The sequence below is a fragment of the Trachinotus anak genome, unplaced genomic scaffold (genome assembly GCF_046630095.1).
Source record: "Trachinotus anak isolate AG129_WGS33_773 ecotype Australia unplaced genomic scaffold, CSIRO_AGI_Tana_v1 ptg000008l, whole genome shotgun sequence".
In the NCBI taxonomy this organism is placed as follows: domain Eukaryota; kingdom Metazoa; phylum Chordata; class Actinopteri; order Carangiformes; family Carangidae; genus Trachinotus; species Trachinotus anak.
The window spans coordinates 24,320,778-24,336,100 of NW_027273859.1; the positions used below are offsets into that span (position 1 = coordinate 24,320,778).

At 40.4% G+C, this 15,323-nt stretch overlaps 2 protein-coding genes across 2 annotated transcripts in view; one reads left to right on the forward strand and one right to left on the reverse strand.

Moving 5' to 3' along the window:
* On the forward strand, positions 1-7,855 carry tesca (tescalcin a). The gene is made up of 8 exons (XM_071483691.1): positions 1-210; positions 1,705-1,774; positions 2,236-2,316; positions 3,486-3,625; positions 5,276-5,337; positions 6,662-6,769; positions 6,852-6,899; positions 6,994-7,855. Exons 1-8 carry the CDS (start codon positions 150-152, stop codon positions 7,084-7,086), a joined length of 663 nt encoding a protein of 220 aa, XP_071339792.1. The 5' UTR covers positions 1-149; the 3' UTR covers positions 7,087-7,855.
* The window catches only part of fbxw8 (F-box and WD repeat domain containing 8), a 22,613-nt gene continuing 14,559 nt past the window's right edge, over positions 7,270-15,323 (reverse strand). Inside the window, exons 8-11 of the mRNA XM_071483687.1 lie at positions 13,873-14,000; positions 10,086-10,259; positions 9,582-9,698; positions 7,270-8,413 (exon numbers count right to left, since the gene is read on the reverse strand). Coding sequence (XP_071339788.1) covers positions 8,248-8,413; positions 9,582-9,698; positions 10,086-10,259; positions 13,873-14,000 — 585 coding nt within the window. The 3' untranslated portion in view covers positions 7,270-8,247. The remainder of the gene's footprint in view (positions 8,414-9,581; positions 9,699-10,085; positions 10,260-13,872; positions 14,001-15,323) is intronic.

Below are 15,323 nucleotides of genomic sequence, written 5' to 3' on the forward strand. Positions count from 1 at the left end.
TTTAGGACCTTGAGGATGTCAGATGTTTCTCAGCAGACGACAGTTGCGCTGACCTGCCGGTGGCAGCGCGATAAAGCTGCGGCGGCGCAGGAAAAGTTGAGCCAGTCGGACCAGATTGTGCGCACTGACGCACAGGTGGAACAGCAGCGATGGGAGCTTCGCAGACGCGCTCCGAGAACCAATACCAGGATCTGATGGATAAAACTGGATGTAAGTAGGGGGGGAAACCCCCAACAGAAACATTTCTCTTTAGAAACTATAAAGCTACTGTTTGTGCTCAGTTGTGGGAAAACTCCGGGGGCAGCGACAAATTTGGGTCGTCAAGGAAATAGAAGGTGATCCAGATGAATAGACGGATGGAGACTGGTCATCGTACCAGCCAGAGATCCGACTTCTTACGGGTGATAGTTAACGTTTGGATGGTTGAGTCAAGTGCAGCCGTGATGGATAAATAAATGCGACGATTTTTAGCTTCAAATGTAACCGTCCGCGGCGTTGCGCAACACCCGGTAGTTTATATGACTACTTTATTACTACACAAGATTTTTGATAATGAAGCACACAAACAATCCGCCCTGCGAGTCACCCTTTTCCGAGCTGTGGCAGCGGGTATTTGCGTCGCCAGTTTAGAGACAGTCGCTTGTTTTTCACTCGTCGCTGGACTTGGATCACATGGGTTCGCCCAAGTGCTGCAAAACACTTTATCCGACTAAATATAAGCGGAAACGTTCAATAAAGAAATGGAACAAAAAGCAGACTGATGCAACAGACGTGTGCAGAGCTGCTCTTAGAAAGGGAAGGACCCTGATGTGAAACCTTTGCATGCGGTGGCATGCAGAGTGCGACAGGCAGGGATGAAGTTTGCAACCCAGACTGAGCCCAACTTTATTGATTCTCAGTGGGTGAGACTTTGAGCTTTTTATTGCTTTCGTTTCCTCAAGGTGGGGCTTTGACCCCATTTCTCCCTTGGATCAGTGGGAGATATTTATGGATTTACAGTACCTGTTCTTGACAGAGCACAGACCAGTTGTTGTTTTTTGGTTTTTTTTTTTTCCTTTTGTATTTGGCTAAATGGTCCATGTAATTGTGGTTAACAGTGTGTCACATTTGCTGCACACAATTGCTCATAATTACACCTCAGAGTGACACTTCTGCATGAGGCTGCAGTTTGTCCTCTTCACCCTGCACTCAGCTGCTGCAGCTGCTACTGCAAACATCCACTTAGCAACTGCTGCATGGGAGAACAGGTTAAGAAAAAAAAAAACAAAAACCCACAAGTGTTTGCCAAAACAATTGAAAACGTCAAACCTGTCTCGACATGGCATCAGGAGAATCAGATTAAGATGCTAAAACCTTTCAGTGTGTGGCCACTAGCCCGCAAAGTGAGTTAATGATTCAAGGAACCCTTTGAAATGGCATAAAAAGCCAGTCCTACTGCGGCAAACTGTGTTTGCTTTGCCATTAGTCTGATAGTCGAGCTGCACCCAGTCAGATTCATAAAAGTGCCACTGTAGAATTATCACTCAGTCTATTACAATTAAAAGAAATTTCAGAAAAGGGCTTGAATGTAGCTTGTTTGCAAGGAATAATCATTTGTTTATTGCAGTTTCATTGCATGTTAGACATGTTGGTTGATGGGTGTGGAGCAGTGGGTGTATCACTGTCACACATTCTTGTTATTGGTATTTGTTTTGTTTTTTTCAGTTTCACTGGAGCAGATCAAAAACCTCCACAAACGATTCCAGCAGCTGAGTGGAAATGAAGACACAATAAGGTAAAACCAAAAAAAACCTGCACACGTGGCAAAGCTCTGCTGTTCGGCTGCATGCGGCTTCAACAGAAAATCTTTCAGACACGGTAGATGAAATCCTACCTGCACGGTGGCTGTGGTGATGAATTGTGGGTATTTCTGGTATCTCTGGCACAGACACAAACAAGCAACATATGGTGTCACACGCAGGCTGAACTAGTGCGAACACAGGCACATTAGGGAAATACAATATGTCAATGCATAAAGCACACAGAGCCCACACACACACACACACACACAGATTCATTCTTGTATGAACACACAGAAAACTGGGTAGCTTGCTGGTAGTGATAGATCACCGGCTCATTCACAGTTGACAGTTTACCTTCAGACAGAGATACTGTTCATGTTACTTCCCATAAATAACTGGCACTGTGCTGTAGTATCTGTTTTATGATAATGAACTTTCTCTTGTCGCACTGCAGTAGAGAAAACTTGGAAACCATACCGGCCCTGGCCAACAATCCAATCAGAAAGCAAATTATTGAAGCGTTCTTTGATAAAAGGTGGGTACAGTCAAATTACACCACACTCTCGTCTGTTCACCTTACGGCCAACGGTTGTTTCAGTTAATATAATTACTAATATCATGATATTATTTAGAATATTTTCAGAACACTTTCAAAACCAAACCCCTATTATTCAGTTGTATGCAAAAGGGCAAATTCCAGATTTTGTTGGAATATTTTTATTTTTTATTTTTTGTTAAGGGAAAAAAATTAATTAGTTATTAGTTAATTAGTGAGCTTTATATGTGCTAGTGTTTTGTGTTTTTTTTTTTTTTTTTTTTTGGACAGAGCAAGGCTTTGTGCTAAGCTAAGCTAACTGGCTGCTGTCAGTATTATATGTTTTATTTACAAACACAAGAGTGTTTCTATTCCTCTAAACACCTGAGGTATTTGTATCCACGCCCCCCGAATATCTGCAGTGAGTCAATCTTGTTGTGAAAGGGTTTGATTAGCATTAGTTTTAAGGTGCACTAACCCCAGGAAATGTTTACAACACTGCAAACTGTTCAGTGCTCAACCTCTGCTTGTGTGGTTACAGGAAAACAATGCTATTCAAACATGGCCAGTAGAACATACCTGTGATTCATCGAGATGTCTGTTATTTGGGTTTCGGTCTTCATCCAAAAGAAAATATGGTGCAGTTTAATATGTAAATTGTCCATCAACTGAAGTAAGCAGCATCAGGTTTTATTTCTATAAAGAGACAGCTGTTGACATTTTAAATCCAGCAGTTCCTCATTCTTTGAGAGGGCTAAGGTAACAAACCAAATGCCAGTATGGACTTTCCAGTAAACAAGTGTGTGCATGTGACTTTTCACAAGTATACAAGTCATGTGCCCAATGGCAGCCTGGGGGGACCAAATGCAGAAATACAGCAGTGAATTGTTTTACTTTTCTTTTGGCTCTGAGGTTAAAAAAACGGATTATGTTTATGTCAGTGACAGTTTGCATTTTAATTTCACCAAGCAAATGTGAAGATATAAATTCTTGCTAAAACAGAATATGCAGAATAACAGAATTTGGTCTATTTACAACTTGGGAACTTGAGGAGATACTGGAGTGGGTGTAGGCTTGAAAAACAAAACCCCCAAAAAACGCAATGCTTCAATTAAATTCTTAAATCCTTTTATTTTTAATAATCCTTATTTCTTCTGTCTGTCACCCAGGAACCAGCATCAGAATGAGGTTGGCTCCTTGGAGGAGATCGGCTTCGAGCAGTTCCTCATGGTCATGTCCCACTTCCGCCCCCCAACTCTGAAGACGACGGAGGAGGAGAGGGAAGCTATGAGAAAGGAAAAGCTCCGCTGTGAGTAACTTTCCTCTTTTTAATACCAGTACTCTGTTCATGTGCAGCTGTCCAGGGCTTCTCTCCTGCATACGCCCATCATGTGTGTCTCAGTTATGAAATACTAAGAAAAAAGTGCACCAGTTATCCTAGATAACAAATCAGCGCTGCCACAAAGAGTGCTGCGCTGCATAGCTGCATGTTCCTTCCTGTATGGCAGCTATCACAGTGAAGAGGCTTGTAGGTATTCACGGCTCGGCTGCAACTGCAGCCTCACAACCTCAACCGTCAGAAGTAGAATGGGATCATTTGTAACCACAGAGTCGGGACCCAAATACCCAAATATGATTTTTGGGACTATTTCACCTTATCACCATGTCAGAGTACAATGATACTTAGTGGGTAGTTGAAGGGGGTTGAGGTGCACATAAAAATTTGCAGTGCAGATGGTGCTGAACGCAGGATGAAGAAAATTAATTAGAAAATTAGGTTGAAGAAAATTAGGCAACGGTATACATTTTTGACCAGGGGCCTGTAAGCAGGTCACTCCAGCTGTGCATAATAGCTGTTGGCAGACAAATTGTGGAACACCAGGGTAACACCAGGTCTAACTGTGGCCACAGCCCTTGATTAAAATGCAAATTATGTGGATACAGTGAAGTAATCTTAATGTGTGTGTGTGTGTGTGTGTGTGTGTGTGTGTGTGTGTGTGTGTGTGTGTATATGCATATGTATATGTATATATATATATATATATATACTGTATGTACACACATACCACGAGCCAATCTGGACTTACCCTGTTTACGTTGATGTTTTTGGGGGGCTTTTTTCCTGATAAATTATTATGAATAATGTAGAACAGGAGGCAAAACTGTGAATGTGATTGTATAAGTTGCTCAAATGGAAATAAAAACAATAGGCTAATTTTCATTAGCTGCACTGGATTCTAGCCTTTTTAGGGAGGGATTCTCTCCTCTTTGTTTTCTTTTTGTCTCCATGATATTATTTTAATTGTAGCATGTTAAATAACAACAGTTTTGAACCTTGAAAGAAGAATTTACTGTTTTGTTCTAATGGGCTGTCATCAAAACCTGCCACATACTGTTAATGTTTCAGCTCACTGGAACCTTTTGTGATACTCTGTTGTAGCTTTTCTTGTATGACCAGTAATGCATGAGACCAAGAAGTGCAGATGTTTGAGGTATTCAAATAACAATTATGGAAAGTAAATAAGTATATTTAGTCAAGTTCTGAGGAACTAATACATGAGTACTTCCATCTCTTGCCACCCAAAGATAACAATCTATCAGCTGCTCAGAAATGCAGCGCAGTCAAAATGTCATTGGACACTACCTAAGGAAGCAAATTGGTATTTCCTTGTTGGTGCCACAAGACTGCCAAACAAGAATCACTGTCACAGGAAAATGTCACCGTAAATGAGGGTAGCACCATTTTAAAGGTGTTCCGTTGCCTTAGTGCGATTGTTGACATTCAGCAGTGGTGGTCCTGATTTGGGCTGAAGGGGACCCGCTTCGTTAGTCTACTCTCCTATCTCTGCATCCTCTTGAACATTCTCCTAATCACAGCTTCCTCTGGTCTATTAGTGAGATCCTGTGATGTGATGAGGTACATTTCCAACCACTAAATTCCTCCGTTCTGTTTCTCCAGTTCTGTTCAACATGCATGACACAGACAATGACGGCACCATCACTCTGGTGGAGTACAGGAAGGTAAGACGACTCAGCCGCGCTGGCGTTTGTCTGAGGTTTGAGGTTGTACGCAAAACACTGGGGCACCACTGGACGAGTGACCTGTTGATGTTTGAAGCGTAAGGAAGTAAAATCAACCCCTTCAGCAAACAGACATGAGAAAAAGAGCTTGTGTTGCTTTTTACTTCTTTAACTTAAAAAAAACCTGAAACTTAAAATTGAAAAATTAACCAAACATTTGCAAAACTGCTGTTTAATGTGCGTTTGCTGCAGGGGTCAATTAAGGTCCACTTTTTTTTTTTTTTTTGCTTTTTCCAGAGCTTTCACCTGCATCTTACTATTTTTCTCAGCTCATGACTTTAATCCACCTGATACTTAATTGATGTCATACACCACTTACAATTGTTAATGTATCAGACCTGACAAAAGAGACACAATGACACAATTTAAAACCAATGTCTACAAGGATAAAATGATGATGTGATATATTCAAAAGGTCAAAGGTCAACTTCACTGTTAAATCACAATATTCTATAAAAAACACTTCTGGCCATTATTCAACACTGTAACTCAGGAAGGAGATTGTGGCCATATTTCCTGAAACTTGGCTGGTTGGCGGATGCAAACAACTGCGAGGTGGTAATTCTAGTTTTATTTACTTTAGATTTTTCGTTCTTTATTAGTGATTGTAGCCTGGTGGCATGTATAGGGTGGGTGTTCAAAAGAAACTATAGTGGAAATTAATGACGTAATCTAAATATAATTGTAGGGAGGATGTAATAAAAAATAAGAAACAAAAATTATATTTGATTTAAATATATAACAATTAAATACAGAAAAAAAAACATTCCTTTGGAATGGAACATCATGTAGGTAGGGATGATTCAAAAGAACTAACAACATTACAATTTTTGTTTCAAATGCAATTTCATTAGATGGAAGAGGTGAAGGAGCAGTGAAGGTGAAGGATGTATGAAGAATGAGATTTTACTGGTTGTAGAGTTTACTTTTGAAGCTAGTGAAGAATTACATTATCATTTTGATGAAAACGCAGGTTTAACTAAAACTTTAAAAAGTAGTTTTCCTTTCACAACGACTTGAAGCTAAACCCAAATAGTTTTCTAAACATCAGTGATTGAGCACTTGTCTGGTAAACGGTGGTAAATCTACCAGTCCTGCTGGTAGTAACTACACACATGCAGGATGTAAATACTGTAGTTCACTGATGTTGATGGGGATTTTTTTTTTCCTTCCTCTTGCTGTCGTGTGCAACTGTCACCCTGTGGAGTCAGATGCTGTTTAAACCCGAGTGAGGATTTACAGACTGTTAATGTTCTCATCCAAGGTAGTAGAGGAGCTTCTGTCAAAGAGCGGAGCCATCGGGCAGGAGGCTGCCAAGGCAATAGCAGATGCTGCCATGTTGGAAGTGGCGAGCACAAATGTGCCACACATGGTAAGGGAACGGTTACAGTCAATTCTCACAGTCGCGTATCTGCAGAAAAGTAACAGTTCATTTTATCTCTTTATCATTTCAGGAACCGGATGATTTCTATGAAGGAATTACGTTTGAGCATTTCGAACAGGTTTGCACTTTTTTGACTTTATGGTCCCAATGATCCAAATATTAGACACTTTATTTATCACTTACTTATGAACGCTTCTGTCATCTGCCCACAGATTTTAAAAGGGCTTGAAATGGAGACCAGGATGCACATTCGCTTTTTGGATGTAGACACCACTACGATGCGTTGTGGGAAATCAACCTCTTGAAGGAGGAAAGACGTGTTTATGTTGCTGCTGTTTTTAGCAGAGCCTTTCAACTCCTTATATGGAATGAAGCCAAATACTTTTGATATGGAGGAATATATTTTTGGACAGCGAGAAATAATCTGACTTCTGATTTTTTTTATTTTTTTTTATACGAATTATAAAGAACATCTGCTGCTGATGCAGTTTAAGATTTGTCTGGATGGTGGAAGTATTCAGTCAAAGGACATTTGTTGACCTTTCAAGCTAAAGAATTAAGTTTCATGTTGATATTCAGTTCTCAAACACTGTGATTCTAAGCGTATCAAGTGGCACATATTTCAAAGAAATTTATTTCCCCTTCTTTTGTCACACTCCTTTTCATTACTATCAATTTTCAAACTAAAACACTACCTCTCTGCTGCTCTATAAATCTTTCTGGAAGCAGCATGTATTGTCAAGGATTCTTTGTACTTTTTTTTTTCTAAAGGTTCACATGTTAGATGAAGTCAGCCAGGGGTCATCTGTTATGGCTAACATCCAAAGCATGAGACTGCAGGCACATACCATTCCTCTGCAGCTCCAGAATAGTTATAGGTTTATTTTATCTGTTCCTCTGAGGTTGCGTAACAATCCACTGCTGTTCTACCATCGTTTTAAAAATCCACTACATTTTTTTTCTCTGCTAACAAATGAATGAAACACTTTACTTTCCCTGAGATGAATGATTACAGACTTTGCACAGAATTATGTTAATGAACAAAATAAATTGAAGACATTATGATAAAACAAATGCATGTGTAAGATGTTTTTTTAGAGAAACTAATGAATAATGGACTAAAAAGAATCATACTGAGTAAATGAGGTAGAAATAGGACTTTTTTTTTTTTATTGCTGTGATGTTGAACTGTGGCATTGATTAAAATCCAAGGAGCCAAACATCTATTCAAAATTCATAAATTTTACAGTAATGGTTTACTGGGCTGTGATCTTGTGCAACATCTGAAATCATCACTGTAAAGTACAAATTTCAAAAACAAACAGATAATATATATACAAATCTTACATTTACCAAAAGCTTGATTTGAGCGGGATGATAAAATTAAATTTGTAAAATAAAAGGATGCAGCTTGAAGAATCAAACTTTCTACCGTCTCTTCAGTCACTTGCTGAGCCAGGCAGGAGTCAGTGGGATGGGTGGGAGCCAGACAGCCTGTCGTAAGGCACCGCCAGGCTGATGTTGTAGTTGTAGCCGTAAGACTCGATGTAGTCAGACCGGCAGATGGGCAGGATGTGATCCTGTGACAGCGCGTCCTCAGAGAAGTCGTAATGGCAGATGACTCCTCTGTGTCTGAAGGACAAAAACATTTATGTCAACAACATTATTAAATTCACAATATGTAACTTCTGCCACCATGGGGTCTCTCAATCAAATCAATAACAAAAGATGGTGCTGGGTGATGTAGTGAAATAGCGTGGGATGATGGGAGTAAGATTTTCCCGGTTTAGAAGTGTTTACAAATTATCTGCAAAGATTTTCCTCCTCTCAAAAACCGGTAGAAACGCAGAATATAAAGCAGTTTCATGTTAAAAATCAGTGATTCCCTGCTCTGTATCAGACACAGAACGTCAGGGGGTGGGTGGAGCTGAGCCGTCCAACAATTACTCCAAAAATAACTTAAGATCCAGACGTTCGATGACAAAAATCCTTCATCCGGTTCAAATACATTGTTGAAAATGATCAAGATCTAAAAAGTGGATCTTAGGGGTGGCCTGATGGCGGAGTGGTTAGGGCGCGTACCACATGAGTGGATGCTCTTAGCAGCTGAGTGCTGGTTCGACTCCCGACTGGCCTGACTCTTTCCTGCGTCTCATTCCCCCTCTCTCTCTCTGCCCCTTTCCTGTCACTCTCTACTGTCCTGTTAATAAAGGCAAAAAAATGCCCAAAAAATATCTTAAAAAAAAAAAAAAAAGTGGATCTTAAACATGCAGCTTAAAACTGAATAACAGTCAGTTTTGAGCTTCTGGCAGGAAACCACAACACTAACACATGCACTGAGGGGATGTGACATCATTGACAGGCGACCAAAGGAAACAGACTGTTACCATGATTAAAATGTTCGTCTCTAGGTTTGAGATAATGTGAGTACACCACTCAAAAAATGTATTTAACATAGGTCTGGTCATTACTAACAGAAGATGGATCATTCTGAAGTTTAAACCAGTGACATATCTGGGTGGGATTATTTTTAAAAGCTGCTACATACTTCTAATACAGAAATGAGGGGGGTATCTGTCTCCTCTCAGTAAGAAAACAAATTAATAAATTTCCCAAAACACCAAACAATCTCCTTTAAGGATGTTGCAGGGTTGAATTTTCCTTGATGAAACCTGACATACAGAGAAGAAATCGACTCATTCTGACTTTTACGAGCCTGTGGGAGATGTGAGGTGGATGTAGAGAGGAGATCCGGGATAAAAAAACAGAATAACACGAGGGTGGGAGTGAGATCAGTGACCTGCGGTGAGCTGTAAGGTCATCGTCTGTGATGCAGGCGCCCCGCGGCATCTTGTCATCAGGGATGTTGGCTGTTACCAGGGTGCTGGCGTTGAAGCGTACGTGCCTTACAGGATGCCTGCAAGACAGATAACAATACATTTCCATATAACATGTATAAGATCACAGTGCTGCTTGTAATTTTTTTTTACATGTGCATGTAAGTCTTTTTGCACAATAGGTTCTTGAAGCAATATATAGAGACGTCAGTGTCTAGACAATCTAAAAATCTTAAGGCTTAAACTGACTTAGAATTAGGAACATGTCTGTGTTGCCATGAAACAAACATATGATTAATTCAGAGACAATTTTAATTGTGGCAGTAATTTCTATGAGAATAGACCACTCAAATGAAAACAAAAAAACCCCAAATCACTAGTTAAACGGGGTTTGGATAAACAACGTAAGCACGGCTGTGAAGTGTCAGTGCATCTTTTCTTCTGGCTCAGAGGAAACAAAGTCCCACCTGTTGTGCATCTCCCACAGCTTAGCTCCCATCCTCATCTCCCACACACACACCAATCCCTCGCCTCCGCCGCTCACAATCTTCCAGTCGTCCGCTTGCACCGACGTCACGCCCAGATGGTGAGCGTACAGGGACGCCACAGAGGAGCCGGCTCGTAGGTCAAAGACCCTCACCCTGAATCACAGCAGACATCAACATGTGTTTCTATTAATTCATTGAGGGCGAGGGTGCTTATTTTTGCTTTATAATCACAGTGAGGTGGGTCAGCTCAGTAACATGATGCATTATGTGTTTACAGCCCACAGGCTGTTATACTATTTTAATGTAACACTAAGTGGTTTAGTGAGTGCGACACTGCAGATGAATAATAGGTGGAGTGAGCACAAAAGCATCAGTCATTTCCATTGGAATTCACATCCTGCTAACAGAGGCGGAGATCTCCTACCAAGACCACACAACAGAGAGTAGAGATTGTCAAAGAGTGCATTCATTTACAGACAAAAGGACACTATTCCCACTTTTTGTAGGACGAGCTGCAAGAGCTGTGAGAGAACTTTTTAACATCCAGCCAAGAGGCCGAAGACAAATAAAGGCTGAAGCAGATGAGCCGTTGCAGCCTTTAGTTCCAGCCTTATTTGCCCTGGCCTTCACCCAAGTATCACATGATTTCACCAAGCTAAGTTAATTAATTAATGGGCCAATTAATTAAAAAAAAAAGAAAAAAGAAAAGATATAATAAGTGTGTACAGTGAGTACACAGAGAGAGAATCCCAAAACAAACTAAAGATGGACATTATGTCACATTAGATGATGATAACAACAATAACAACAACAACAACAATAATAATAATAATAATTTATAGAGTACTTTTCAAAATCTACATTACAAAGTGCCTGACAAAAGCAGCAATAAAATAGAATCAATAAAACCATACCAGAATAAAGGGCGAAAAAAATATATACAGTAGAATTAAATTAGAGTAAATGAAGTGGAGGGTGTTAAACATAAGGTAGCTGAACATTTACACACCTGAAAGAAGTGAATAAAAACAAACTAAACAAATGGGGGGAAAAAATGGTGAGCAAAATAACTGCAGACAGAAAGGAACACTGTAAATTCTGTAGAAACACTGAAAATAGAAGAATGAAAATAAATATAAAAAGAATGTTTTTTTTCAGTACAGTGAGAATATAGGATGTGTGTACAGCACCTAATACTCCACAGGGTCTGATATCACACATGCAATGCAACAAATACAGAACTGATTTCAGACTCTGTTTTTGTTAATGAATTAATTCATTAAATATTTTGTCTTAATGTAATTTTTTGAATTTATTTCTTAACAGCTTTTGTACTGAATTACTCATGTATTTAATTTAATAAATATTCTGATTGAGATATTTGTTCTTTGCACCTTTTTGTGAAGCAGTTCATGAATTGTTATGTGCTTTTTTATGATTATTATGATTAATTTGATCTCTTTAATTATTTAAGTACTAGTAATTGTGTATGTATTTATTATCTAAAGGAGGCAATGAGAGCATGATTTTTGCTGCTGGGTTTCATGAGCAGAACGAGCTCAGGGGAGCTTCAGCTCCATCTGTTGTCATTGTGGCTTTATTGCAGCTGAAAGGATCCAGGACATGACTCCATCCAGGCTCAACCTTCTTCCAAGACCTCATTACCATAATCCAATTCACTTTGGGGACTCAGACTTATTTCATTTCCGCTTCCAAACATTTTTAAAAGAATCATAGTTAAACGGCTGAATGGGCTCCGCGGGCTCGCTGTCTGCAGTTAGTTTTGTCCGTTCAGTGGCGTTACGTGACAGAGGCACACGTTTGGACAATAAGGACTGAACATTATTGGCAGACCACAGGGAGCCATAAATCTAATGCTGGAGGCGGCTCTGTCTTCAGTGAGCTGTCAGTGGCCAGACTCCTCTTCATTAATCAGGGGGAGCTCTGCCTAATAAGAGAAGAGTAGGTGAGGCTCGGCTGAGCCCTGGACACTTGGTCTCTACAGCAGGACGAGACGTTGTTCATCATACACTGAGGATTATGTTTGATGCAAACCTGTGATTTGGTGAATCCGGGTTGGATGCTGAAAGGCACAGTGACAGCACTGCCAAACTTTGTTTCAGGTTTTCTGCTCTGCAGATGCTGCAGTTACAACCTGTGGGTTAAGTCCACCTGTATCTTTCTCTATGCTAAGATCAGGACCAGATCAAGTCAAGTGTGAGTAAAACAAATTCAGCAACAGATGAAAAATAGAAAACACTCAAAAGTTTAAAAAAAAACCATTAACTTAGTTTTACTTAATTTGTTCTTCAAGAAAGCACTGGACAAATTAAGTTAACCCGATGATGGCACTAAATGAGAAAGATTTCAGCCCTGCCGCGAGCATCACGTTGAACAATTTAAGTTTTTAAATTGGCAGGAAATAGTCGAGTGAAGCGGTCTTGAGGCTGAACTCAAGAAGTGCAGTCCTGCATAATGATAAGTGACCAGCAGCCACAGGTATGACACTCATTAATTCTTCCCTCTCTTACTGTATCCAATTTTGCTCTTTGCCCACATCTTTCCCGTTAGCGCAGATCTGGCTTTCTTCCAGACAGCCCTTATCAGGACCCTTCATTTGCTCCCTGGATCTCACAAATAACAGAGGGACAAAACTCATTTGGACAAAAAGGAGGGATGCATTAGGCTTTGGCCTTGAGCCACCCTGTTGGAGGGCCAAGATCGCCGACTGTCCCTCAGTCTACCCCTATTTTCCATTTGTCCTCAACTGTGAGCTGCATCAGCTGGGGCCAAAGTGGAGGAGCCAAGCGCGTGTGTTTGTGTGTGTGTGTGTGTGTGTGCCTCTGCACAAAACTACACCTCCCTCAGGAAGAAAAGACCAAATGTAAAGCACAAAGGAATTGGATGAAGACTCTTATCGACTCCTCTGGCAAGAAAACAACCATTTGAAATCTTCATTTAAATGCTGTTGAATTATTTCTACTAGAATCAAAACAATGCAGAACATTTTCCTCTGGCACGTGACACAACATCTTTAGCTGAGCTTTTTTTTTTTGCTTTTGCACGGTAACTAGTAAAAGAGGAAAAAAAAAAACAAAACAATATGATGTGGTCTGTCTTTTGCTTAAAGCCAAATACTTAACAGCCAGATGGATTTGGTGCTGAATAGAAACAGCGGGGGCAGCTTTTGGATGAAGACGCGCCAAGGATTTTTCCTGTCCTGCCAGCTCAGGCGACTGCGGCGCCCACTAACAAGTGCAGAATGGATGGAGAATGGCTCTTTTATGTGTCTTTTCCTCATCTGGAGAGCCAGGTTAGCGGAGTGTGCGAGTGTTGTGTACATGCATGGATGTGTGCGCTGTTGCTGGATGAGCGCAAGATGGACCAGATTTTTTTTTTTCTTCTTCGATAGCATTCCAGGTAGCGAAGGTGACAGATGGGAAAAATTTCGATTTCACAACAAAATGCCTCACTTCAATGCCTCTGGCTTCCTTTTACACTGAGCTACTGAAGGCTTTGTTTTTCAAGGCAACAGAGAAGTGTGAGTAAGGCTCAAAAGAAAGGAAAGGAAAGAGCCTTTCTTCTCACACAATTTTCCAAACACCTGTTTTCCACTACAAGTAGCCTCAGCCTCCTTCATCAGGTGTCACTGTGAGAAAACTATTAACAAGCTCTCCTTGGCTAAGTTTCAACCATTCATGATGTTGATGATGATTATTGGGAGACTCTGTCCTCACACACAATCTTTGTGTCTTTTGTGTCCTACCTCCTGTCTTTGTTTCCGCACACCAGCAGGTGAGGAGTGCTGTCTCTCAGGTTGATGCAGGTGAAGTCTCCCGGCGAGTTGCCGACACATACGGCAGGTCTGCCCGTCTCGAGGCTGTAGACATGGATCTGAAAAAGCAAGAAAGCACGTGAACGTCAATCATTTGAAATAATAAATGGCAAAGGCACAATCATCAAATGTATGAGCCTGAGTATGAGGTTGACTCTAAGTTGACTCTAAGCTCTTGAGGGTGCTTACATTAATAAATGGTGTAGCCCTCTATATATACAGTCCCCACTTTAAGACAAAGCAGCACAATAATTATCTTAAATATGCAGCCAAAGCAACCAAAGAGTTTTAAAGGTCCCATATTGTATGAAGTGAGATGTCTTTCTTTAATTATAAAGCAGGCCTAGGATCTATATTAATGCTGTGAAAGTATCAAAGTGCTCAGTCCACAGAGAAATATACACAGCCCAAATTCAGAAACTGAGCCTTAAAATGAGCCGCCAGGACTTCTGTAACTTTGTGATGTCATAACAAAGCAATTGCCTCCCCCAGCCATGCCCCAAGCTCGGTCTGCTCTGACCCAACGTCCAACCTTGCAGGATTTGGTTTCTCTGAGTGTTTACTTGAAATCTGCTATGTTTTTATTTGATCACTCAGAAAACGGTCAGCCAATCAGAGGAGAGACTCAGAACCTCCTCTCATTGACCTGTTGTTACTAGAGCTCCAGAAGGAAGTCTGAGAGAGGAGATGAAAAACCACAAATACATCTTCTTATGGATATCAACACTTCAAATGGGACCTTTAAGGGAGAAACCATAAGATGACTGGCTACATCAGTTGTCTGAACACAATACAACTTATTTGCTGAAGAACAGGCTGAAAGCTAAAAGTTCCCAAAACAGGTCAAACTAAAGCTGGCTGCACAACAGGCCTGACAGAGCATCACCGTGGAAGATGGTCAGTGTCTGTTGATGTCATTAAAAAATAATGACTTAATGACAACATCTCCTACAAAACTCACCTGGCTTGGACAGAAAAGCTTTCAAATTAAAGCTGAAACTATTGCCTGTAGTACAGGGCCAACATGACAAAAAAAAAAAAAACATCTAATTGTGGTGTTGATAATTTGACTGTGCTCAGCCCACAATTCTGCTGACATCTCCCTTAAAATAATGAGATTTGTGAACACACCGTGGTGTCAAGTTTTTCTTCCTCAACTCACACAAGTCCTTTTTGTTTGCCCCAATTAAGACAAAAGCGTGTCATTTTCTGAATACTGGAACACAAAGATGCAGCTAACTGTAGCTGTAGTGTAGAATATTACCTCGGATTAAATAAGACAGATGGTCACTCTGAAAAAGTTTGGTCTTCTTTAAGTTTCCCTGAACAAGATTCAGAATCCCTGCCTGTTCACTCTCTGTACATTGCAACATATGATAACA

Excerpts from the sequence above, each read along its gene's own strand:
- tesca (XM_071483691.1), top strand. The coding sequence starts at position 150 with ATGGGAGCTTCGCAGACGCGCTCCGAGAACCAATACCAGGATCTGATG. Across the intron at positions 3,626-5,275 it reads GAGAAAGGAAAAGCTCCGCT|TTCTGTTCAACATGCATGAC; the intron begins GTGAGTAACTTT and ends CTGTTTCTCCAG. Across the intron at positions 5,338-6,661 it reads CTCTGGTGGAGTACAGGAAG|GTAGTAGAGGAGCTTCTGTC; the intron begins GTAAGACGACTC and ends TTCTCATCCAAG.